At 36.7% G+C, this 26,768-nt stretch overlaps 1 protein-coding gene, 1 long non-coding RNA gene and 1 pseudogene across 5 annotated transcripts in view; 2 read left to right on the top strand and 1 right to left on the bottom strand.

Moving 5' to 3' along the window:
• Positions 1-17,156, top strand: part of LOC112659923 (uncharacterized) — a 63,014-nt gene extending 45,858 nt beyond the window's left edge. Inside the window, exons 2-6 of one of the 3 annotated variants that reach the window (XR_003136579.3) lie at positions 1,860-1,956; positions 6,838-6,922; positions 7,168-7,275; positions 15,606-15,697; positions 16,528-17,156. This is a non-coding gene — a long non-coding RNA (uncharacterized LOC112659923). The remainder of the gene's footprint in view (positions 1-1,859; positions 1,957-6,837; positions 6,923-7,167; positions 7,276-15,605; positions 15,698-16,527) is intronic. The other 2 variants (XR_003136578.3, XR_003136580.3) reach the window with 2 other exon arrangements.
• The window catches only part of MAP3K1 (mitogen-activated protein kinase kinase kinase 1), a 78,594-nt gene continuing 55,675 nt past the window's right edge, over positions 3,850-26,768 (bottom strand). For both annotated transcript variants that reach the window (XM_025447150.3, XM_049102785.1), the window contains exons 7-20: positions 23,759-23,880; positions 23,087-23,168; positions 22,787-22,970; positions 20,473-20,751; positions 17,370-17,491; positions 15,732-15,823; positions 14,901-15,090; positions 13,300-14,578; positions 12,784-12,936; positions 11,125-11,287; positions 9,544-9,675; positions 8,540-8,682; positions 7,680-7,811; positions 3,850-6,463 (exon numbers count right to left, since the gene is read on the bottom strand). In XM_025447150.3, the coding sequence (XP_025302935.1) occupies positions 6,314-6,463; positions 7,680-7,811; positions 8,540-8,682; positions 9,544-9,675; positions 11,125-11,287; positions 12,784-12,936; positions 13,300-14,578; positions 14,901-15,090; positions 15,732-15,823; positions 17,370-17,491; positions 20,473-20,751; positions 22,787-22,970; positions 23,087-23,168; positions 23,759-23,880 (3,223 nt within the window). In that variant the 3' untranslated portion in view covers positions 3,850-6,313. The remainder of the gene's footprint in view (positions 6,464-7,679; positions 7,812-8,539; positions 8,683-9,543; positions 9,676-11,124; positions 11,288-12,783; positions 12,937-13,299; positions 14,579-14,900; positions 15,091-15,731; positions 15,824-17,369; positions 17,492-20,472; positions 20,752-22,786; positions 22,971-23,086; positions 23,169-23,758; positions 23,881-26,768) is intronic.
• LOC112660695 (small nucleolar RNA U3) lies at positions 12,373-12,554 on the top strand (annotated as a pseudogene).

Genomic DNA, 26,768 nt, shown 5'->3' with positions numbered 1-26,768 from the left:
TTTATCTGGACACTGCAGTTATCTCCTGACTTTGTCTCTGCTTCTTGTACCACCCTGTTTGATCTTTCTTCAAGATGCTACTAGAGTGATCTTCACAAAATTTTCATGCTCCTTCCTGCCAAGGATTTCTCAGTATTTCCCATCCCATCTTATTTCTCCTTCTTTCCCTTTCATCCTAGATACACCCTCATCCTCCTATTATGTCTTTATGCATGTTGAGAAATCTTCAGCAAATTGACTTTAAAGGAAAATAACATTTATTTACCTCTAAACTATAACAGGAATGTCAGCATTGTCAGAAAAGCTACTTAGGGGTGTGATGGCTTTGCCTTTTCTACCGTCAGGCTATCCTCGTTTTATCTCTACGTGACTGGCAAACTATGAGGGCCATGAGGCGTGGGCTACAGTGACTCCAGCTTGGCTACAAGGTGATGAGACTGGCTTTAGTCACGGATGGAGTTCTTTCTTCACATAATACAGACAGAATATCTGTTGTCAAATAAAATTCACGACAACTGTATCACGGTGATGATGGCGTATTTGAATGCTACATATGCATAACTTGCTACCTGATGATAAGGCTCGTGGTAAACATTTCACATTAGTGCATATAATTAGACATTAATTCTCTCTTCAGAGGTTTCTTCTCTAGCATCAATGATCAGCATCTCCACTTTTCCCTCTTCTTGTAGCTCTTAGAAGTCAAAGTCTCGGATCCACTTTTCCAAAGCCGAGATTCTCTTCCAATATTCTACTTTTGTTTTATAAGTCTGGACTAAGGCCAGAGATCAAAACGTGGTTGGCCACAGGTCAGATCTAGCATATGAGTTCTGTTAGCCTATAATTACTAATCCCAATTTTAAATTAGTTTCTCCCAGTGTTTAAATACCAGAAAACTGTAGATAAAATATAGATTTCCAGTTTCTTTTAAAAATTTAAAGGCTTGGGCACTGTTATTTTTTTTTCTTCCCATTCCAACATGGCAAGCATGGACCTTCTTGAACCTGAGTTTAGCTTGGACTGTCAGACTGGCCACACACCCTACTAAGGACACCTCTAGCCACACAGGTATTTAAGTGTGGAACCTTTGTGTCACTCATGCACTCATACAAACATATATTGTGCATCCAACGTGCCTGGCAATGTTCTAGGCCATTTACTACATAGGTTCTTCATTTCACACAACACTGTCACTTTTATAGAGGCAGAAATAAATGGAGGTTCAAAAGGTCAAATGGCAAGTGGCAGAGCCAGATTTGACCCAGGGTATGTTTCATGTTCTGTGGTTTCCAGGTCCATCTTTATGACCTACTTTAAAAGGCCCATCCTTTCCTCCTTTATGTCAATTCAACCTGAGTTTTTTGCTTACAATCAAGAAAGGAGAAACCCAAAAATTGCAGATATGGGCCTTTTACACAATTATTAATGCCATTTAAATAGAATCAAAGAACAATAGAATTTAATTCCTCTAAGGCAAAAACCTGTTCTCAAAGGTATTGTTTTCTGGAAATGACAGAAGTATACACTTTAATAGTAATATCTAGAGCCTGTTTAAAAGATGCACATTTTGGGGGGTGCCTGGGTGACTAAGTTGGTTAAGCGTCCAACTCTTGATTTCAGCTCTGGTCATGATCTCAGGGTTGTGAGATAGAGCCCCACATCAAGGTCTGCACTGGGCATGGAACCTGCTTATTTTCTCTCTCTCTCTCTCTCTCCCTCCCCCCCACCACCACCCTGTGCCTCATCTCTGCTCCCCCTCCTCTCTTAAAAAAAGATGCGCATTTTCAAATTATACAGAAACTTTAAAACAAAATGCTATCTGAACTCACACTTACTCCATGATATTACCTATTTTGCAGGGTTAATTCATCTTGTTTCTGATTAAGTTTGATCCTGTGAGAAATGACTACTGGCAGAAAAATGAAGAATAAAGTGGAAATGAGTACACAAGCACAGGTACAATCTAAGACTGAAACTGTGGGGCAGGCCAAGGGAGCTCCCTGTTGTAGCTTATGTTGCAGAATGATTGAAATTGGCTCATTTCTGCATTTGTGAAATGGAGTATAATCACTGTGTTCTAAGGTATGCCTGACAAGTACTTGCTAGTGAGTAATTCTTCATTCCTCTTCTAATCAGTTTAACATAAGAGGGCAGTTTTTATTGTTTTTTTCAATTCCATACAATATAAAAAGAGTTGTGTGGATGGAATCAGTTAAGTTTAATCTATACTGCCTTGGAATAGTAGTAGTATTTATGTGAAAGTATGTAACATACCAAGTCATATAAGGTAGACTGTTTGAAGAGTTATAATTTTCACTTAAGATTTAAAAGAAAAACAAAAATTTTTGGAAGAGCTTTTCTTCTGGTCAAAAAGCCCTTAGATGTTGATAGTGGGGGGGAGGCTGTGAGTAATGGGGCCAGAAGGCATATGGGTAATCTCTGAGTCTTCTGCTCAGTTTTGCTGTAAACCTAAAACTGTTCTAAAAAATAAAATATATCGTATACATATGCTGCAATATGTATAATACAACTTTTATATATACATGTAAGATGGCTTTAAAAAAAATATGTGGAACAAATATGTATTAAAGCCCACAGGTAAATGGGAACAAAGGCAGTCCAGCAGGGGTTGGGGCCATGCAGGGAAGGAAGCCTGATGGGCATCAGGAAGATTGGCTACTCAGGGGGTTAGGGGGAGGACTTGAACAGATTAAGATCCATATATATGAATATATCTTGATATATATATATCTTGATATATATATGTATATATCATATATATATCTTGAACAGATCCATATATTGGATCTTAATATATGGATCTTAATATACCATATATTGAGGTACATGGGGGTCAGGTTTTTTTTTGTCCAGGGAAGTGTTAAAAATATGGAATGAGGGGAAGCTTGAATGAAGAACCATAGTGGTGGTAAATTGAAATTAGATTGGTATGAACTCATGGTTTGTGTATGTATGTATGTATATTTCTCATCTGTGCACAAGAGAAACTACTTGGAATATATATAGTAGTTTTGTCTACCAGGAAGGTCTGGGAGCCAGTGACAAAGGCACACCCAAGAGCAATGAATACTGGTGGCTTGCCAGTTGGGACACAGAAGCTGGCTTTCAAGAGGCATCCAATGGCTGAGAATGACAATTTGAGCAAATACATGATGACAGTAATGGATTTTCTCTCACTGAATAGGAATCCACAAATCCATTTTTATATAAATGAATAATAAGTGGGAGAAGAGGAAGCTCTTCTTTATAGCAAACTGTCCATTAATAAAATACAGAAAGAATGCAAGAACTAGAAAATCAGCAATTGGCAAGTGTCAGAGTAGTAATTCAGAATTCAGGAAAGCTAAGAGCAGAGGGTTAAAGTTGAATGAAGAACAAACTACATAGTCTCAAAGTATCATCTCTGCACAATACTTAATATAAAGCTAGATATTATGAAGGGAAACAGTAACTTGATAGTGGTGAGTGAGGCCTACTCAGATGATCACCGTATCACCAGCACTGGCACAGATTGGCTTTGGAGCGCCTCCTGGTAAGACACACCAAGAAGAGCACAGCGTCACCCCTCCCACATTCCGGTCACAAACTCATACTCTGAATCCAGGCATGAGGAAGCACCAAACTCCAGCGAAGGACCTCTATAAAACATTAGCCTGTAATCTTAAAAAATATTAAGGTCCTGAAGGTCAAGAAAAAACTGAGGAATGAGTCTGGACTGAATGAAACTGAAGAAACTTGACAAGTAGGAGGAACACATGATCTTGGTCTGGATCCTTTAGCTATACAGGACATAACTGGGCACCTGGCAAAATAAACAAAATTCCAACCTTTGTTCAAAAACTTTTATTTACTATAAAGACAAACACCAAAATAGGTACAAATACTATAAAATTGGTTCAATGGGGTAAAAATTTTAATTAAAATATCTTGATATATTTAAAATAACAAAGGATACATTTAAGCCAAATTTTCTTAACCCAGAGATTTTTTTTGTAGCATTTGCTTACACAGTAAGGTGCTAATAGAAGTTAGCCCTTAAGCCCTGGAAGTCTTAGGAATCATAGTCACACAGCAAATATAATTTCATTGTGAAAGTGAACTTTGGTAGAAGAAAAATCTATAGGACACCTGAGGTAGTAGAACCTGGAATAAACAGCAGTAGACATTATTTACAACTTGAGTACCAAATAACATTAAGAACACAAAAATAATTACACAATACAATTTTCAGTCCAGCTTTGATCCAAAGAAAATAAGATTATATCACATTTGCATTGAAAACAAAACAAAACACAAAACACCACAATTACCAGCAAGCTGAGGGAACTGCAAACAAACTCAAACAATGGATTTGGACATCTAGAGGCAGTTTGAGTTTGAAATGTGGTGGGCATGGTGATCTACAAAGTAATACTGATTAGCTGAGGTTCCTCAGTTTATACAGTTTACATTTCTGTCAGACACAGTATTAATCTGACCAGTGATCTTCCAGTACATAAAATGGCAAGAGTGCATCCATTAAAGCTTGCACATGAGAAACTCGGAAACAATCTTATTAGGGTTGTGAAAATTCTAAGTAGTCACACACACAAAAAAGAAGAAAATAAAAAAAAGACAGTCAAGTACAACACATTTAGAGCTACCAAACTTCACATTTCGGTACTATTTTTAACTCTTCAAATATTGCCAATCTTCCAAAACAAAGGAATGTAAAATTTCACTAAGAGACACATTCACATAAAAAAAAAAACTGCTTTTTAAAAATTATATGCAATATATCCCTGTAAACTTATCTTGTAACTTATTTTACTTCCAATTTGTGATGTACATTTAAAATGTACTCTATATAGCTTATTTAGTTTATCCTGAGTCTTTGAGAATAACCAATTCTGTTTCACTCTGCAATAATTCAACTGGCTTCTGAAGAGTTAAAACTTAACATCTCAAAAAGTTGTATTAAATATTTAATCAGTACTTGATTTAAAAGACTTACGAAAAGATAAAAGAGCTGCCATTTTCCTTCAGGATTCCATGCATCTGAATTCAACTCAGATGAAAACCATTAGATAATTGTGCAAAATCCAATAATTAGTGTGTAAGTGAAATTCAATTTCACTTTTCTTTCTGATCATGTTTTCAAAGTTACAAGCAAATTTATTTTGTAAAAACACTATTACTCATTGGTAGTTGAGTCATTAGTTAATTTTCCTTTAAGTATCAGCCAGGCCTACTGTAAGGAGATGATGCATGGTAGAAGGAAAATAGCAGTTTAATAATATTATTAGTGGTGATGATGAACAATGGATTGTTACATACAAAGTAAGACTTCAGTGGTGTGAAGTTTCCTACAAAAGAAACCAATACATTAAAAAAAACAATTTCAAGGTAATCTTGATCTTGGTTGTGAGCTGCATCACAGAGAATGTTGATTTTCACTTAATTTATATTTAACCTGCATGAAAAGAGCAGTGACTGACTCAGTGAAGGTAGTATTTTATTATATTCCAATTTTTAAAACAAACAAAATTAAATCTGTATTAAAAAAAAAAAAACCTCTTGCAATAGCAAGATATTTAATAAACCCTAGTTCACACCTAGTTCTATTTTTTTTTTCTGGTTTGAAAAGATCACCTTTCCCTGAATATTAAACAAAATGAAGGTAAAATGAAAATATAGAACCATAATTTCCAAAAACGAAATGAATGGGCCAACAGTAAAATGCACAGTGAACCACAACTGCCCAGGCATTTAAAAAATAAAGGTCAATTGTGGTTCATAAAGAAGTTATCAACTTTTAAAAATATATTTACTGCTACTTATAGCATATTCTGACCTAAAAGAGGCAGATACTGATTTATAGCCAGTGACAAAAAAAAAAAACTGAACGGAATTGTAGAACCCCCTGCTTGTCATCACGATATGAAATGGAAGAAAAATTGAAACATTAAAATAGATCCTGAGCCCCTCAGCTGCTAATATTGCTGAAAAAGTGCTCCAAAAACACCAAAATATGCTTGTTAGTCATGCAAAACTTCGTTGCTTTCCTGTTTACCTATGGCCAGTTCTTTGAAAGGCACGGTTTACAGTTTGTGCACAAATTGTGGACTTTTGCATACTAAGCTTAGGTACAGATCATGATTTGTCAATCACATACTTAGGTAAGGGTTCCCCACTGGTCTTGTTCATAGCTGTTCAGTGGCATGAAGGCCAGCAGATTATCAGCGTGGTTCCCCACAAAAGTTTTGCTCTCGTTGAGCATCCTGTCTCCATTATAGTTTATTTGTATAATTGGCTACCATGTAGTACGGAAGACCGGATGCTTCAGTAGCTCTCTTGACGGGGGTCTGTCCTGAGGTTGAAGTTCTAAACACCGAAGAGCCACATCTCGTAAACCAGGAGACAAATGTGAGGGGATTGATGGAGCAGTCGTCGCACTTGCAATCTGTAAGAAAAACCACCAGTGTGTTTAAACTTTCCACAATAGGAGCTTCTGATCTAGAAGTACACGTGCATCCTGTACATAGAAGAACTGAAGCTGAAATTGGTGGACTTGCTTCTGACAGGGAGTCTCTGGAAAAACTCACCCACTGGATGGGAGGCTTCCTCTAAGAATCTTCAAATTTTAGGATTTCAGAATTTAATCAAACACTTCCTGAGCAGATGGATCTATGGTTTTCCTTGTCTCAAATGAACATGACTAAGTACATCAAAATGATTAGACAGGTAAAGTATTCACTTCATACTATATGCTCTCCTCATACTCTGCATTATGATGGTTTGTCATCCTTGCTTCATCATACATGTTCTGTCATTCAGCACAGAGAGCTATTCAAAGCTACTGAGACCACACCTGGCCAGTCCGCTTAGTACATCAGAAACTCAACTGCACTGAATGGGGAAGGTATGGAAGTGTGGGAAGGACTGGGGGAGGTGCTGGGAGGTACTGAGGTACTGGTGCACTGGATTTCGAGTTACTCAGGCCCAGAGATTTTATTCCCATATTAATCCCATGAAGTAGATGCTGTAATTATACATGTTTTATAACCAAGAAAACAGAGGGCAGACGGAGTCATTTCCCGAGTCACATGGCTTTTTAAAGTTTAAAGGCTGGAACCACGGTTTGAAATCAGGTCTGTATCATTCCAGAGCCTGAGCTTTTAACTGGCACATGTCTGGATCAGAAGCTAAAAATCTAAACTACTATACTCTTCTCCACTGGAAATGGACAGAATGGATTTGAGAGTTGTCAGAAAGGTAGGACAGACGGGATTTGGTACCTGACTCGTGTAAATTTTTTAAATACAGAAAATAGTAAATCAGATTTTAAAGATTTGTGGATTGTGTCCATAAAGAGCTCTACATTTTTACATTTGAAAGTTGGATATACTTAGTACATATTTCACCTAAGAACAATGATTCATTATTCGCTAACTCATTGTTCGAAGTGACTTTATAGAGCCTAACTACTTGAAAAATGAGGACTGACTGTACATGCCACCAACATTCATCACACCGTATGAATTCCAAGAGATACATATATGCATATTTATTTCAAGGAGGATACATGCTTTGACATTAGATTGAGAGTTAAGGGGAACCCATGAAAATCTGCCTCCTGCCAATTACAGCAGAAAAAGTAATTTTTATATTATAGTTACCTTAAATATCAAAGCAAGATGATTGGAGTGTTTTTCTGCATTCCAAGGTGGTTTAGCACAAGCCATTTCTATAATAGCACAGCCAACACTCCATACATCACAGCTCCTACCATACTGCTGACCTCTCAGTACCTAAAATAGTTAATTTAGAAATATGACTCATTAACAAAAGAGAAAAATATTCTGTAGTTATGTATTCTAGGTTTTTATTTCAGACCAAAACAATGGTACAGACAGCAACTCCATGGACTACCTTGATGTCTCATTTATTTCATTAACAAGCTTAATCTCCTACGTGGCACAAAAGTACTTTGGAGAATTGTGAGATTCTGAAAAGGAGTCAGATCACAGAATATCCAAGCAGCCCCTGTGTACTTAAGTCACTGTGGGGCCAGAGGACAACCAATTATCACTACGTATAAACATGAAGAGTGTGGAACACAACTGAAGAAGCCTGATTCAGAACAGCAATACTACGTGAAATTTCTTCACTACTGTGAAGACTAGCTTCTGTGTGCTCATCTCCCTTTGGAATAGAGAGAGAGCAATTGTTAAGATTTTTAATTATGTGTACTTTGGGCATACTATAAAACAAGTAGTACAACTACCCCAAAATTCTCTGTTGGCAACGGTCTTATAAGCAAGTCTACTAAAGCCTGCTCTTTTAAAATTTTGTCAAGACAAAGATGGAACGTCAGGGATTAAGAGTCTGAAATCAAGGATATCATTAAAACCTTATTTTAGAGCCATAATCTTCTCATTGGTAAGCGCATACGGAACAACACTGCAACCTAAGTTGCTATAATTCTGTCACATGGAACGCCAGCTACTTTGCCATCACATTCACAGCTGCTTCTTACCTCAGGTGCCATAAATGCAATTGTTCCCAATAACTGTCCCTGAAACTCTCCTGCACCAGTTCCTTTTGATGCCAACCTGGCTGCAGCTCCAAAATCTGCAATTCTCAGTCTCTGACCTGTGCTGTCAATTAGCAAATTGGCACCTGTCAACAAAAAGAGCAAATGACCTTGTATGTTAAAAAGCAAAAGAATAGATTCAAAACTCAGTAAAATACTACTAATGAAATAGGACAGTAACAAAGGAAGTGGGCATGGAAGGGTTCAGAGAAATCTCCCCTCTTGATTCACTTCATTCTTCCTAAAAAGGCACACAGGTATCAACAATGTAAAAATAAAATCCAAATCTTCAGAGGGAAAGATCAAAGTAACAAGGCAAAAGGAGATCAAGGCAGACATTTAATGAAATGTTACTAAGTGTTGAAAACCTTTAATGTTCCCAACAAAAATCTTCCCTCAAAGTTAAAATTTTAGTGGTTTCCATTTTAAGACAGTTCTATTGAAACATACTCACCTAGACCAATTCAAAATAGTATAATTCCTTAATTATAACTCATAAAAGTTAATGTTATAAAATTATTTGAATACTAGTCACACATACATGTCAGAAAACCAGTTATTCTTAATAAGATAAACTGCAAAAGATCTTAAAGGATTTTTCTCAAAAGAAGCTCATGATACCCCAATTATTCTAAATAAAACTAGAAACAGGAACGGTTGGGGAGGCAGTAGTAGATCATGAGACCAAGAAATCAGAAACCTGATTTTTATACTGGTTTGCCATCAATTAGCAGTGAGACTGGAAAAATCAGTCTCTCTGAGGAAGGCAGATTTCATGACTCCAAGGTTCCTTTCACTTCTAATAATTCTAGTATTTTGAGTTACTCAGGAAAAACAATCCGATAGAGTTGATCTTAAGTTAGAAACTGCCAATAAAGGTCCAAGTTGTAAAACTCTCATTTGTTTTCTATTTATTGTTAGTAGGTAGTAATTAAAAGAATTCCTACCTTTGACATCTCTATGAATGATCTGGTTTTCATGGAGATAGGAAAGGCCACGAAGTAACTGTTCAGTATAGTTAATAACTACTGATTCCTTGAAGGCCCCGTATTTACTGAGCAAATGAGCCACAGATCCCCCTAGAAGACAAACATATAATACTAATTATCATAAACTTAAGCCAAAATTAAAACCGCTTATTACAATTTGGTTACATAAGCTTGCACCATAAGAGCGGACATTCACATTTGAAATGTTAAGTTTATACTCTGCATCAGAAGCGAAATGGACTTAAAAACTAACACATTCCAGTCATCTCAAAACCTGTCAAACATTTTCATCAAACTTTCACAAACTAGTTTTTTTGAAAGGTCAAGATTTCAGAAAGCTTTAAACTTAACAGTTTTGCACCAGACTATTTTTGCAATGTACAATTCACCTGTCTTTTTGACGAAGATGTATAAAATACTTTTCGTAATAAGACTTAAGCTGCAGGGTAGGGTACCTGAGTGGCTCAGTCAGTTGAGCATCTGCCTTCGGCTCAGGTCATGACCCCGTGGTCCTGGGATGGAGTCCCGAGTGGGACTCCCTGCTTAGCGGGGAGCCTACTTCTCCCTCTCTTCCCCGCTTGTGCTATCTTGGTCGCTATCTCTGTGTTTCCCTCAAACACATAAAATCTTAAAAAATAAGACTTAAGTAAACAGTGCTAAACATGTTATTTAGCAGAAGGTAGAGCGAACGGGAGGAGCCAGAAGATCCAGCGTTAGGCTTCATATTCTCCTGGGAATGCTCTGACCTGGGACAGGTCACAAACTCAATAAATCTCACTAAGAATTATTTATAATAGTCAATCTTATCAACGCAGCTACAACCAACATCAGGGAACATACTAAAGAATGGATATGTGAATAGAAATCTACTCTTCAAATGTAAAAAAAATCTAAGAAGTTAAACCAAGCATTTATTCGTTCAATACATCCTAAGTTACTTGTCTTACTGTATGTATGATATGATACCACATAAAACCTAGTCTGTATTTGTTCAAGCAGATAATAAGGTTCAGTTTTCTCTGTCAGTGCTAGTTGACCTACAATAAGTTTTCCAAGTTCTATCTTGATTTCATTTTTATACTGTCAAGTTAGAACATCTCTCCTTGATGATGGCCGCCTGGAAAAATATGGGTCTTATGCATAGCAGGTTTTAAAAAAAATTCCTATAAAACAGTGCTATACAATCATTTAAAAAGAAACACTGAAAAACTCTGAAAGGTAGAGACAGTATCTTATTTTTATTTAAATGTAAGACAAATGGGCAACCCAACCCTCTCAGGTTCCCTCCCTCTTTGGGAGCTTTGTAGTATCACTCTGTAAACTTTGCTTTGCTGCCAATCAATCAATCAATCAATCAATCAATGTAAGACAGAACAAAGTATTTACAGTTCATATTATGTTAGGTAGGGGTGACTTGCTTTTAGAAATTCAAACTACTTATTAAAAACAAGTGTTCATTAAACTGTTTCTCCTAAATTCAATGTCAGCCAGAAAGTTAAATTCATGTACTATCACTGGCAATTTAAAACAGGAACATACCTGCCATCCATTCAATGAAGAGATTATAATTGCTCTTCTCACATGTGGCTCCCAACATCCTAATGATGTTGGGATGATTCAAATGGCTCATCATTCTGATCTCTTCTCTTAATGCTTCCACTACTTCTTCTTGTTCAGAAGATGTATTTCTGACATATGTCACCTGTTTTAATAACCATGTTTACAAAGTTTTGAATTCTGATGAATTTCCATTTACAATTTTTACTAACAATCTGATCTGAAATGGACAAATTCAAATCAGTTTATATATTAACAGAAGTTGGCATTTATGTTCATGGATGCAATGTAGATAATTTATTAAAAACCAAGTCAAAATATTCTACAGAAAAGAGTCTAGCTTAAGAAGCACTGAAATAGGGAAAAAACTGGGACATAGCCAATCCTCCAAAACTGTCTAAAGATAGAATAAGAAAAGCCTAGTGGAAGAACCAACAGAATTTAAAGATGAAAGTTTTAAGGATGCCTGGGTGGCTCAGTGGTTGAGCATCTGCCTTTGGCTCAGGGTGCATGATCCCGGAGTCCTGGGATCAGGTCCCACACTGGGCTCCCGCAGGAAGCCTGTTTCTCCTTCTCCCTCTGTCTATGTCTCTGCCTCTCTGTGTCTCTCATGAATAAATAAAATCTTTAAAAAAAAAATGAAAGCTTTGGGATCCCTGGGTGGCGCAGCAGTTTAGTGCCTGCCTTTGGCCCAGGGCGCGATCCTGGAGACCCGGGATCGAGTCCCATGTCAGGCTCCCGGTGCATGGAGCCTGCTTCTCCCTCTGCCTGTGTCTCTGCCTCTCTCTCTCTCTCTGTGTGACTATCATAAATAAATAAAAATTAAAAAAAAATTCTTTAAAAAAAAATGAAAGCTTTATCTTCATAAACATGCTCATTAATAAAAAGTAAGCTACAGAGATCCCAAGATGATATTGCACTGGTAACACTGCTAAAAGGAGTAGGAAACCATAACTCTTGCTTATAAAAAGCACAAAAAAGACCAAGAACCTGGAGGTCCATCTTGATGTTGCATCTTTTTTTTTTTTTTTTAAGATTTTATTTGTTTATTCATATGAGAGACACAGAGAGGCAGAGACACAGGCAGAGGGAGAAGCAGGCCCCATGCAGGGAGCCCGATGTGGGACTCGATCCCGAGACTCCAGGATCATGCCCTGGGCCGAAGGCAAGTGCTAAACCACTGAGCCGCCCAGGGATCCCTGATGTTGCATCTTAAAATAATCATGCTTCAAGACTATACTTTCAGGGATCATTTCTATAGTTTGTTAAAATAATCATGCTTCAGCTTTTCATTAGAATTCATGATGCTTTTAGGGGTGCCTGGGTGACTCAGTTGAGCATCTGCTTTCAGCTCAGGTCATGATCCCAGGGTCCTAGGCTTGAGTCCCGCATCAGGCTCCCTGCAGAGTGAGCCTGACTCTCCCTCTGCCTCCCTCTCTCTCTCATGAATAAATAAATAAAACCTTAAAAGAAAAAAAAGGAATTAATTATGCTTTTGGTGCTGGCAGTATTTATTTTGAAATCTGGGTTTCTGAAAATTAAAGAACCTAAAGCATATATACACAGTGACACATCCTTTTTCTTATTTGCTCATGCTTTGTTTTTATAATTTAAGTCATTATGTGCTCACTAGATATTTACCTGTTTAACAGCCATTAAAGTTCCAGTTCCCACATCCTGAGCCTGGTAACAAGAAGAAAATGCTCCAAGGCCTATCTGCTGACCTTTCAGCCATTCAGTGTCTTCTCTGTAAGGTTGTTTTGCTTTGGTATGTCCTGGTAGAGTTTCCGGTGTCTACATATTAAATGAAAGCAATCTTTTTACTGTTAAGTTAAAAGAGGAAGAGTTTGTAAAATTAGTCTGGCAAAGTATTATTCTTGTTCAGTCTGGCTTCCCAAACCACCTATAAAGTTCTGAAGGGACAGTGCTGGTGACCAGTGTCAAAAGCAGAAGTGATCACCATTACAGAATCAATCAGAAATGCCTTTGAAATAGGCAAGTAGTGTTTGTGGTAAAGCAACGATACAAAACTGTCGTATAATTCCATGTGAAAAACTGCTTCTAATGATTAACTCATGTGAAAAGCATCATTTCTGAATTAGATTTCTTTTAGCTTGCTCCAAGGAAATTCTCTAATCTCTTCAAGACTATACTTACATCCTGTTGAATAATGATGATATCTTCTCCATTTTCAACCTGTAGTTGAGGAACTATGGGGAGGGCATCCTGAGACGCTGACATTGCCATGGCAATTGCTAAAGCTTCTTCTTCTTCAGCTTCCATCTTTTCTTTGCATTTCTGATTATGATTCACATCATCTTTGTAGGTATCATCATTTTCATCCTTTTCAGGAGAGAGGACAGCAACTTCTGACTTAAAAGTTACTGTCGTGTCACTTGAAGGCATGGATGCTTCAAGAAGGTCCTCAATACTGGAGTTGAGTTCTGTGTTGACATCTAACCTGCATTTCTCTTCTACTGGGGTGAACACTGTCTCATCACTGGGTATAAGAGCATTACTACTATTGCTGCTGCTGCCAAAGCTGTCATCACATTTGGAAGTACTGTTCAGATCAAGTGTCATGCTATTCTTTGAGGCATCTCCCTGTTTACTTGTATTACCTGGGGTAGGTCGAGATGGCTTTGGCCTGTGTATGTTACTAGAGGGCAGGGGTCTTGATTGAGTAAAAATGGGGGAAAGTTTATCTGAGTCTCTGTTTTCGGAACAGTTTCTCTGGAACTGTAGAGAAAACTTGCGCTGTGTTTGAGGAGATGCAGAAGGTATTTTGCAGGGAGTGAATCCCTGAGGTCTATGCTTAGAGACATCTGTTCCAGTGCCAGGTGGTGCAGATGGGGCAGATGAAGGAGGAGTTGACAAGGGTGGAAACATTAACGGGGAATGATGAGATAAAGGAGAGGAGTTCAAACACTGACTGTGCGGTCTGCCTTTTGTTTGAACCATTGGCTTTGGTTGCTCCATTGTTGAACTGGGAAGTCCTACGGAAATGCTGCCCAGTCTGTCAGTAATGTCCTCTGAATTGGCACTCAGTTTTGTAGCACACAGTCCTTTTCCAGTTTTCTCTAAATGGTCTGTACGCTCAAGGGGGCTGTTCTCTGTGGCTTCTGGATAGCTGGTGGGGACGGATGCCTGCAAAAAGCTGTCATGTCGATCATCCAAAGTGTCTCCTATGCCCAGATGGATGGCCTCAGCGATTTCCACCTCATCTGCAATAGCCATCAAACGACGACGCATCCTGGTAAAATGAGTGGAACTGGAAACATTCAGCATTTCTAATAGTTTTGAAAATACGTGGGGTACTGCAGTAACCATTCTTGCAGAACTCAAATATATCCTTCGGGAGAGTTTACCAACCATTGAGTGGGAATTATCAATGGACTGCAAAGCAAAGGTTAAGAGGGACAGCAGCTTTTTATACCTGAAAGAAAAAAAGACACATTCAATTACTAGACAAGTCAAAATTACTGCAAAATGTACGCACATACAAAGAAGGTACTACTTTAAAGCGTATACATTTAAAAATGTCATTTCAGAACAAAGGATTGATAATTTTTTGTGGAGGATCTATAAATTTGTAATTAGCCTAGATGAGGTTTTTATGTCAATTGAAGATTAAGGTATTAGTAACTTACATATGCTCTGTAGTTTGAGTCTTTCATAAATCTAATGTGTCTTTCTTAGGGGGTAGGGATGGGGCAGGAAGGAAGAACAAAGTAATCTATTTGCAGAAGAAAAATTACCTGACTTCAACAGGCTCAGCTTGTGAAACATCAGTACTGACAATATGAGGGTAAAATTCAGCAGGAAATTCCAACAGCAGTCTGTCTACAAGACAAAGGCGGCCCAGAAGTTCTTGCCAGTTGTTTGACTCAGTTTGGTTTCCAAGAATACAACTTAAGACGTAATCCACGCCACCAATACCAATGGATCCTATGAAAAGGAAAGTAAAAATAACTGAAAAACCGTGATATTAAGATCTAAAACAGGGACGCCTGGGTGGCTCAGCAGTTGAGCACCTGCCTTCGGCCCAGGGTATGATCCTGGAGTCCCAGGATCAAGTCCTGCATCGGGCTCCCTGCATGGAGCCTGCTTCTCTCTCTGCGTCTCTCATGAATAAATAAATAAAATCTAAAACAAAACATCAAAAGAGCATAATGCCAAGAATAATATTCTAATTACATTTATTTTAAGATTTCCTTAGGAGCGCCTGGGTGGTTCAGTCAGTTAAGCATCCTACTCTTGATTTCGGCTCAGGTCATGGTCTCAGGGTCCTGGGATCAAGCCCTGTGTTTGGCTCTGCACTCAGTGGGGAGTCTGCTCCCTCTCCTGCTGCCCTTCCCTCTATATGCATGTACACACATGTGCGCACGTGCCCCCCCCCCCCCCAGATTAAATGAATCTTTTAAAAAAGAATTTCTTTGGTTAATTCATATTTCTATTGTTAGGTGACTAAATCCATTTACACAATTACTCCAAAGTCCTGTATACAACTGCCCTATCAGAGATTAAAGGATTCGATAGTCAGCTAAGGAAAATGGTAAGACCTGCTATATTAAGTAAAAAGTTATTACCAGCTTTAAGTATTTCTCTGCCAACTGCCAACTCTCCTGCTTGGCCTTTGCATAATTCCAACAGTGTTGATATAGACAGCTGACTTGTACGACTAAAAATGAAAGAAGCAACGTCAGATTTGGATCTTGGATAAAATACACATTAAAAGGACAATACTAATGTGATGCTATGTGTAAAAGTGGGAAAAAAAGTTTCCACAGGTATTTGTTTTTCCACCACTCAAATTACATTAACAATGTCCCTACAAATAATTGTATTCATTATTTAGGGTCTAAATTTTATATAATTTTATAAAATTTTAAATAAATTTTATCTGTGATAAACACAGAATCTTTAGCAGTGGCTCTTAGAGAACAAATACTGATATCAAAATAAACCAGATGAAAGGCATATTTTGATTAATTCATTTAAAATAAAAAAGGCTCATTTTAATTTCTGAATTTTCAGTAAGAGTCTCTTACATTAAAAACAAAACCTTCCCATCCAAAACTTTATATTCTCTTAAATAGCCAGAGTGAGTTCCAAATACTTTAAAATCTCTTTCTCTGTTTTTTATAATGTTCCGTCATTGAAGTGACCAGGTAAACAACCTAATTTTAGCATTCCAGAAAGCCCACAATACAACAAATGTCACAAAAGCAGTGATGTTCTCAGAAAAATATGTACTCTAATACTGAAAAACTATAATTTTTCTATGCATCTTACAAATTATTTGATAATTTGCTTAATGTTGTTCAGGTATTATAGTATTCTCTCTAAATAAGATAATTTCTAATACTTTCAATCCATCCATAGGCTTGAGTAGAGAAAACAGTGGAGACAAACTTCATGAAATGAGAAGTCAAATCTAAGCACCTAGGTTTTGAGACTGGCTACACACCTACAATGTACATCGTGTGACTGAGCAAGTTCCAAATGAATGTAATGGCAGGGGCACAACAATGGCGATTCAGTGCTTCCTCTCCTGTCAGATGGGCAGGATGTAAAGTGGTGAGAATGCCCGACAACTGACAACCTTTGGCAGGAGCTGTCCTCATTAAATGAATAGTGAACAAACCAGTGGTCCCACTGAAGCAGAGTTTGAGCTTATTTTCACTACAATTGTGCCTCACTTCTCTACCTTATTGTTTTTACCCCTCTAGTTAGCATTATTCTTGTTCCTTGTCAGTTTTGGAGGATGTTGCACAGATATATGCAATTTGTTGCTGGTTTTTTTTAGCATAAACTGTCAGTAAACACAGCAAATATGGAATGGTTTGGTTTTTTAAGCAGGTGTAATGATTTTATTGGTTCCTATCCTGTGTAACTCATTCTCTAAAATGAGATTATGTATATAAGAGCTATTGTTCTTTCAACTGGATTTGAGATTAAGAAATATTATTTTAAAATAAAAGAAAATCACAACACAAAAATATGGTTATCCATGCAGTTTGTTAGCGTGGTTTTTACTTGCCATCAGTACTTCTCCCTAGTGTTCAACAGCTTTAAGTATTATATTTTAATTTCAAATCTCATGTTAGAAAACAATATTCAGAGCCTCATTTAATAAACATTTATCAAATACTCACCAGGTGTGAGGCTTGTTGCTAGGCTTTTAATATAAGAGGGTGTGAAGCAGTTCATCAATAGGGCCTTACCTATTGGCATCTGCACACTTGACTAGGATGGTGTCTACCACTGGCCGGAGAAGTCTCTGCAGTTTGATTCTTTCTGCCAAACTATGGCAAGGAGTATATACTAGCATGGCTCTCAATGTTTTCTGGGAGGAAAAAACTGAAGGTCAGTTTAACTGCATTTGAGAAACATCAGAGACCCTGGCAACATCTGAGATAATTTAATAAAATAATGACAGGAAAGGATTATAACCCACAAATAAAAAAAATCCATGAATCTATACTGATAACAAATAAAACATGAGGTAGAAAGCAGCTCTCTGAACTACTACTGCTATTTTTGAAGTATGAATTTCAAAGTAAGTTAAAAAAATAGCTGCCAGTGGCCAAAGCTGGAATAATATAAGCAACAAATTAAATGATGATAGTCCTGGATTATAATCCATAGGTGAAAATAAATACCCATTAGCCTATATTGATTAGAAATTTAAAAACTGAATAAAAAATAAAAACTGAATAAATACATAAATGGAGAAGAGACAGTTCCTCTTTATAGAAGAATTCCAATTTAGAAGGAATGAGGGAAACAGAAAATCACCAGTGAACACCACAATAACTGCTGTAGGCAAGACCCACTGACAAATGCTAACATCAATGGGCAAAAAAGAGAAATAGGGTATTTGCTTAGTCTCAAAGTATTTCTCCTAAGACATTTATTAACTGTAATTTTATAGCAAGAAACACAATAGCCATCACCTTGACCAAGTGATAAATGACGGCATCACCAATAATAAGACAGTAACATCATGTACCCTTGATAGAGTGCACTAATAATGGCATATCATCTCTGGTATTCTTACAAAAAATGCATAAACTCAATCAAATTATGAGAAAATACCAAACCAAAAATGAGGGACATTCTTCAACATAAGTGGCCAGCACATTTCAAGTGTCAAGATCTATGTAAGATGAGAGAAGACTGAGGAACTGTCACAGATGGAAAGAGATTAAGGGAACATGACAACTAAATGCAATGTGAGTATCTAGACTGGACCCTAAAATAGAAAACAGACATTAATGAGAAAACTGGTGAAAACTGAGTAAAATCTGCGACTTAGCTGTAAAAGACATGGTTGCAACAACTGGGGATATATGAATATGGGCTTTATAAGTACATAAGAGTATTGTTATTAATGCTAAATTTCATGAGTCTGCTGATTGCATTGTGGTTATACGGAAGAATGTATTTGTTAAGAGATATATGCTAAAATATTTAAGGTGAAATGTCATGTCATGACTCCTTTAACTCTCAGTGGTTCAGCGAAGAATTATATATGGCGAGGGAGGGGAAAGGGAAAAGAGGAAGGACAAAAAGGAGAGGAGAAAGAGAATGGAGAGCTTTAAGGGAAGGAGCCATTTCTGCCTCCATTATGTGTGGCACACTAATTATAGAGGAATCAGAATACAGTAGGATTCTCAGAGTCCCTTCACCCCACAGCTCACAAACTAGATGGGAAACCATCTGAACTTAAGAAGAAAACCCAACAGTAAGGCAGTACATTGAACAGTCAAGTGTGTCTGAAGGTTTGTATTGGAAAACAGTAACAAGAACAGGTCAAAAGTTGGGCCCAAAACATTGGTCTTTACAGTATGCTGGTCCCTGGATATTCTACATGAAAAAACAAACCACGGTAAAGATAGATTTGGGAAATAATGCATTCTACCTCTTGCTCTTATAAATTCCTAATGTACATTGGCTTATTGAAGGTTCCTGGGAGCCTGGCAGTGAACAGACTCACTGAACTTCTATAATTCAATGTTCATCAATTTTAACTCAGAACTTTCTTCAGGGAACTTTTCATAATCCTGCCAAACTGTCATGAAATATACTTCTGGAAGTGCTGCTAAAGCAAGCGAATCCTTTAAAGGATTCTAAGCTAGGAAATAATCAAAGTGGTCTTTAAGGAGGTAATATTTTCATTATTTTATAGGTGAGAAAGCTGAAATTTAAAGAGTCCTGAAGTCACACTGCTAGCAAATGGAAGAACCAGAATTTGAATTAAGGTCTCTATAATCTTGACCTTATGTTCAGACTGCCTAGGCTAGTCCTAGTTTAACTAGCAGATTATTCAAGTATCTCAGGATGATAAATTATGAGATCATTCAGTTCTAACTCCAAATTCATGTTCATAACCATCAGGCTATGCATTAGCATAGTTGCTAGAGAATGGATTAGAAAAAGCCAGAATAAGCAGAGAGATTAAGGAGTTTTAAAAACTAACTAGGTAAGAATGATTCTAAAGCAGTGGTTGTGAACTGGGGCAATTTTGACCCTCAGTGGACACTCAGCAATGCCTAGACACATTCTTGGTTGTCATGAAGGGGATGGGAGGGAGAAGAGAGGTTTGCTGCTGGTATCTAGTGGGTAAAGACCAGGGATGCTGCTAAACATCCTACAGTACACAAGACAGTACTCTTGCCCCCAACAAATAATTATCTGGCTCAATGTCAATAGTGCTAAGATCGAAAAACCCTATCTTAAGATATGGATACTCAGAATGGAGAAAGTCAAATTAGCCTCAAAAATTGCAAATTAAACAACCTCTTCATCATTCCATCCCACTCATGAAAGACAACTTCTAATAGCTTCAACTAGAAAAACTCAGTCATCTATGTCATGAAGCCCTCCTCTGTGAAAAGGATTCTGAATTTCTGTACAATGTTTATTAATAACCAGTTCTCCTTAATGTCTAACTAATAGAAAATTTTTTAAAAATCAAAGTAACTACAATCACTTGGTATCCCATAAAGCGTTTTTAATTTGACCATGTGTAAGGTGTAAGGAAAATTTAAAGAGATGACCAGCAAGACATGGCTATTTTAGGGGAGAAAAGTAAACAGTGTATAAGAAAACCTTAATAGATTAAAACCTGAATAGATTAAAACAAGTAAAATGCGAATGAAGAGATTAATGGAAAATTGCAATTTCTTGGGATTATGGAATAAAAATTTGGATTTTCCAAAATTAAATCAGGTAAAGTAAGTTTCATTGCATCTTAAGAGTGATATCTACAAGCTCTAAAAAAAACCACCCATAATGCTTTAGTTATGTAATAAAGCTACTTACTAAAGCAGCAACGTACACTTTGTAGACAGGGTCAGCACAGACCATTGACAAAACGTTGCAGCATGCCTCTACCACGTCTCCTGAGATACTGGTCTGGGAAGACCCACTGCTGGCTCCAGCACTCGGACTGCTTCTACCGTTGCTCCCAGAGTTTCCAGTGCTCTCCCCATTTGCCAAGAGCAAAGCCCCACTAACATCGTGTGAAAGACGCCTGAGAGCCATCTCTCTTACATTCCAGTTTTTAGAAAATAAGCAGCCAACAAGTTCCATTCCAAATACCTATAATCAAACAAACACAATAAATTCAATGTGAAGAAAAACTAATGAACCTAAAGTATTTGGGAATAAGCATGATTTTTTATTATGAAAGGAAACTTGTGGACATTTCTCAAATTTTCACCAATCTTACAGTTTCAAATATGTCCAGCCACTTAAAATTCATATATATTTTTATATGCTTCTGTACTCCTATGCTTATGACAAAAAAAAAAAAATCTATGAAGTATCCAAACTTTGTATTAAGGTAGTTACAGAGAAGAAACTGAAGCAAGATAAAGCCAGACCAAAAAAGGCACTGTTTCTCCTCTAGATGACAACAGTTAAGTCAAAAACTTTTAATGTGCTTTTTGTCTTGTAGAAAAAGGTTAAAGAAAAAGAAACACCCAACAAAATAGAACTATTATAAATGGAGTGGAAAAATCTAAAGACAAAAGAAAAAAACTCTTGTGTTCAAATCTGCAAAGAATAGTGCTATGCCTATAATTATATGTCATTACAGTCATCATTACCATGCCTGCAATGCCAGAGTCCCTAAATCAAGGAAAGGGTACATGGTCTTGACATTATGGGCTCATTAGCTAAAAGTAAACTTAATACCCTACATAACTTATATGAAAAATTTCTGAATTTTAGAGATGAATAAACACAATTTTAGGAAAAACGAATGATGATTTATTTAAATGTGTTCTAAGGTGATAGTAAAGGAGAATAAGTCAACTAGAATACAGTCAACTTGTTATATGGCTGGCACTCATTGTTAAATAGCATACCATAATCTAAGGCTTAATTCTGTCTTGTATCGCATCAATAAAAAAACAAGGAGTATATAGGCACAGTCCAACCTAAAGCTTAAGCAAAACTGATTAGACCACTACCTTGAAAGATAGCATCCAATAGTTAAGTATCAACTTGAAAGTTCTCTTGAGGACTCCTGAAGGGGCAGGTGAGGGTTTATGTTTAGTACCATTAGTGAACCAGATGAAAGAAATAATTTGTGTTTATTAAGTTTGCAGATTTTATTAGATTCATAACACATTACTGAGAAAAGAGAATTCAAAAGCTACAGGAAGATACAAATCATAAAAAGAAAAAGGAAACAAATCCTTATGATATACAAGCTGAGTCAGTGTCTCTGTTTCCAAATTTAGTAGTACTGAACAGAATTTAACAGATTACTGAAAATATTTTACTTCACTATTGTTTATTGGAGAGATTGGTTTGGGATTCTACATTTTTAAAAATAATAGACAAAGTAGGCAACGACAAAGAAAATCATTAGAGTCCCACCAACCCACCAAAGAAATTCCAATTTACTGTGGAAGAAAAAGCATTTCATCAGAAGAGAAAGTGAAGGAACAGAAACTGCCCTTACAAATAAAAATGGCTAGCTAATATAAGGCAAATACTATACTTTTTTTCTTATTCATCCACTCAGCAATTATCAAGCACCTATTATATGCCATGAGAATACAGAAAAAAGAAATTGAGTTTATTTTAATTATTTTATTTTTTAAAAGATTTTATTTCTTTATTCATGAGAGACAGAGAGAGAGAGGCAGAGTCCCAGGCAGAGGGAGAAGCAAGCTCCATGCAGGGAGCCTGACATGGGACCTGATCTCCCGGATCCCGCGCTGGGCCAAAGGTGGCGCTAAACCGCTGAGCCACCGAGGCCAAGATTGAGTTTAAATGGTAATAAACAAGAAAAATGATAGAAATTCTTAGTGGGAATGGGATTAAACATTTGAACAGGTTAGCACTGAAGAGGTCTAGTGTCTATCCTTAGATAATCCTTTATGTCTGATTGTTTAGAAAGAGATTTTTCTAGAGCTGGGAGGTGTGACTCCAGGAATTTTCAAAGTTTAAGCTCTATAATAAGCAGGAGAGTGTTAACACCAAAGGTAAAATTTTCGATCAAACTATCAGTCATGAGGGAGGCAAGCAAAAGTATTTCCTTAAATTATAAACGAGTGGTAGACAGCTACATTAATTGGTCTGTAAAGGTTTATTTGAGAAATGAAGAACAAGAACTACTTACCTGAATCCATGGCTCAGCTAAATCTTTATAAGCAGGAGGAATCTGCTGAGTTCCATAATGAGTAAGGTTAAAATTGCTCTCCTGACTCCTTCGTTGTGATCCAGCCAAAGGCTGCTGTTGTATGGTTTGCTGCTGTGCAGCTCGCAGGGAAGAAGGGGAATCCACAGGGCTTGACAATTCATGGCTAAACGAAAAATTAACAAAAGCTTGTTAAAAAAAATTTAAAAGACTTCAATAACACCCAGAGAACATTTTTATTTTTTATTAAACATATCCAATTCATTAATTCAAAATTGTTACCTGTAGAAATCGTGAGATCTCCACTTAGACCTACAAAGGGGACATATTAAAGGCTCTCTATTTCTTCTACATTCTTCTGCCCCTGAAAATTAAAGGAAAACACTTAAAAAAATGCAAATGCTTAACATCAAGTAGTTACATATAATAATTGTTGCTAATGGCTAGTATAGGTTTATATTGAAGGAATCTCAAAAAATAATTTCATATATTTATGTAGAAGCAGGCAAACACAGGAGGCAAATTATTCTAATGTGTACCTTCTGCAAATGCTATTTTTTAAAGTTACAACATGTATTTTGCTGTTTTTGAAAACATTCTGCCTACTTGGTTACCTAGTTATGTTATTCCAAAACTTGCTTTCATGTTACCCTGTCATGCCTGCCAAGATCTTCTCACCTCCTCACCTCCACATACATCTTCCAGACCAGAATTTTGTTTTAAATTCTGTGCCTGCCTTCCGTTACTACACATATCACACTGTATTACATTTCTTTGCTCACACACCTCATCTCCTAACAGATCCTCAACTCTAGTGAAAACTTTAAATAAGGGCCTAAAGTTATTTTTCTTCTCTCCCTAGTCTCCCTAAAAGTCATGTTAGAACCCTAAATCACTAGTGGGCTCATATGCTAACTGTGCTGGGTAAGCACGGGGAGGAGAAGAGCCACGTACAGATTGACATGCAGTGGTGATGCAGCTTGTTTCTGCAGCCATCTTCACACACCGTGAGGCTCTCTTCATCTAGCATGCCCAACAAGCAAATAGGACACATCTGCTCCTCCTCATCTTTTATACTATAAGGAAGGGGAGAGGAAAGCATTAGACACAAAAGAATATAATAAAGGATTAACACCAGAGCTAAAAGCAATTTTGGGTTCTTTAAATATGAAAAAAACTAATTAGAAATGCTTGTTAAGAGCATTTTCTATAGAACTTTTTGGGAAGTATTTATTTCTTTCATTAGTATACTAATTTTAAATAAGATTCACACCACTAAATATTTATAGGTTGTGGGTATGAATTAACCTTTTCTTGCTATGAATACAATTCAATATATGAAGTACAATATAAGAGACCCATGTAGCCCCATAATTCTGCTATTGTACCTTTTAAACAAACTGTTGTAAGGTTTGACTATATACAAACATGCTATATGCCAATAGTTCTAAGGTTGCAATTACTGGAGAGGACCTTAGAACTCATCTACTCCATGTTAAGTTTGAAGGCCCATCAGAAGCACTTTGTGTGGGTCCATAAACTGGTCCAACTTTCCTAGAAACAAAGCTAGAAACATATGTTACATTGTTAATATACAAAACCTTTCAACTAGACTTCTAGGAATATATCATAAGAAAATAAAGAGACAAAATAAGATTTTATTATTTTTATATTATAATCTATATAATAGATTATATATGTATGAAAGAATGTTCTCTGCAGTATTTAGCATAAAGAAAAAATTAACCAAATGAACATCAAAAAGTTTAAAAAGCAGTACACTCACACACTGTGAAGCCTTTAAAAAAAAAAGAAAAGGGCTCGGGCTCGGGACCCCTGGGGGCAGCTCAGCGGTTTAGCGCCTGCCTTCAGCCCAGGGCGTGATCCTGGAGTCCCGGGATTGAGTCCCACATCAGGCTCCCTGCATGGAGCCTGCTTCTCCCTCTGCCTATGTCTCTGCCTGCCTCTCTCTCCCGCGCGCGCTCTCTCTCATGAATAAATAAAATCTTAAAAAAAAAAAAAAAAGTCTCCAAGACATTCACAAACAATGACAAAAACATACATCCACAACATACTATGTGGTGAAGAACATCAGATACCATGCCAGAATTCTAATTTGTACAGAATGATTCCAATTATGGTGAACCTGCAACTTTATCAGGTATATGTGAAGGATACTCTATGTATTAGACTATTCTTAATACAGAAAGTGCTTTTAAAAATCAGCAAGAAAAATACTAGTAATTTAATAGTAAAATGGCAAAGAAGATAAAAAGGCAATTGAAATGAAAAATACCAATAGCCAGTAAGTATGAAAAATGAAGTACAAAATGCATTTTAATGAAAAAAAAATTTTTTTTTTAAATAACCTGATTGACACAAATTGTATAGGTTGGTCACATCTGGCCTGGGTATTGGCATAGGAAAGCAAGTTCTCATATACACTGCTAGTGGAAGTAAAAAATGAAATTTCTGGAAAGGGATTTGCTAGTATTTCTTAAATTACTTAATATAACATATCTATGACCTAAAAAACCTATTTTGTAGGATGCTATCCTACAGAGATATTTGGAATACATAAACAGAAAATTTGTTGCATTTAATAGGCAAAAAATTAGAGGTGTACTAAATGTTCATTAATTATGGCAATAGCAAAATAAATTGTAGCATATCTATATAATCTTATACAGCCATGAAAAAAAAGTAGTGTCTATTTTTGTACTGACCCAGGAAAATTGTTCCAGGTATCAAGTTTTTTTTTTTTTTTTTTTAAAAAAAAAAAAGCAAGTTTCAGATCAAAATATAAAGCATGACTTTTACATTTGTTTAAAAAACAAAGATGAGAGTAGTAGTAGTGTGAGTATAAACAAATAGTATAGAGAAGAATTCGATTTTCTTTATGTAATTTTTAAAAGTTGTATTAAACTGTTAAACAGTAGTTTTGTATGCAGCTCAGACTAGAGACAGGGGTTTTGTTTTCTACTTCATAAAGTTTTGTTGAACCACTTCATGATGTCATGAGTAGCTTTTAAAAATCAGTATTTTCCTTTATAATATAAAGATTAGGCTCTGAAATGCTAAAGAAGCTGCCAAAGATCATAAAATCACTTCATGGTAGGCTTAATTTCAGGAGAATAACTCATAATCTACTTACTTGTACAAATTTGAGTCTCTACTAACTTCAGGCTTTTCTCTGAGCCTAATATTACACTTCTACAACTTTAAGCTATAATTCCTGAAAAACAGGTCTGAATAGTTGACAGCAAAGTAACAGTTTCCTGAAAAACTTTCATAAAAGCTGAACAGGCCGAGCAAAGTCATGATGGATGATTCCTGAGGTAAAGGCACACGTACTAGTCTCTCTCCCTCCTGCTCATTTGCCCCTTCTAGCTCTCTTCATGATAATGAAGCTATATTGAGTGAGGAAATGCAAAATATGCATGCAGTAATGATAAAAATTAACAAAAAACACTGCAGAAATGATTTACACAACAATCTATAATAAAAATATTAATGGCAGAGATGATCCCAGGTCAAGTAACTTTCAAATTATACCAAAGTGAGCTTATTCAAAAGATTTAGAAGAAAAAAGAAAATTCCATAATTCAGTCCAATTGCAGGTACAACTTATTTCTTAAATGCTTTTCTGACTTCAGCATCCATTTATTGTTGGACATGAACTGTTCCTGTATTTTCATATTTTAAGAAAGCAGTAGAAACATTTCTCACTTCTACATTTCACATTTTCTTTTTAGCAAGTTTTTTTTTTAAGATTTATTAAAAAAAAAAAGATTTATTTATGATAGACATAGAGAGAGAGAGAGAGAGAGGCAGAGACACAGGTGGAGGGAGAAGCAGGCTCCGTGCCGGGAGCCCCACGTGGGACTTGATGCCGGGACTCCAGGATCGCACCCTGGGCCAAAGGCAGGCGCTAAACCGCTGAGCCACCCAGGGATCCCCTTTT

Source organism: Canis lupus, chromosome 2, assembly GCF_003254725.2.
Source record: "Canis lupus dingo isolate Sandy chromosome 2, ASM325472v2, whole genome shotgun sequence".
Lineage (NCBI taxonomy): Eukaryota > Metazoa > Chordata > Mammalia > Carnivora > Canidae > Canis > Canis lupus.
This window is presented reverse-complemented; position numbering and strand designations above follow the sequence as displayed.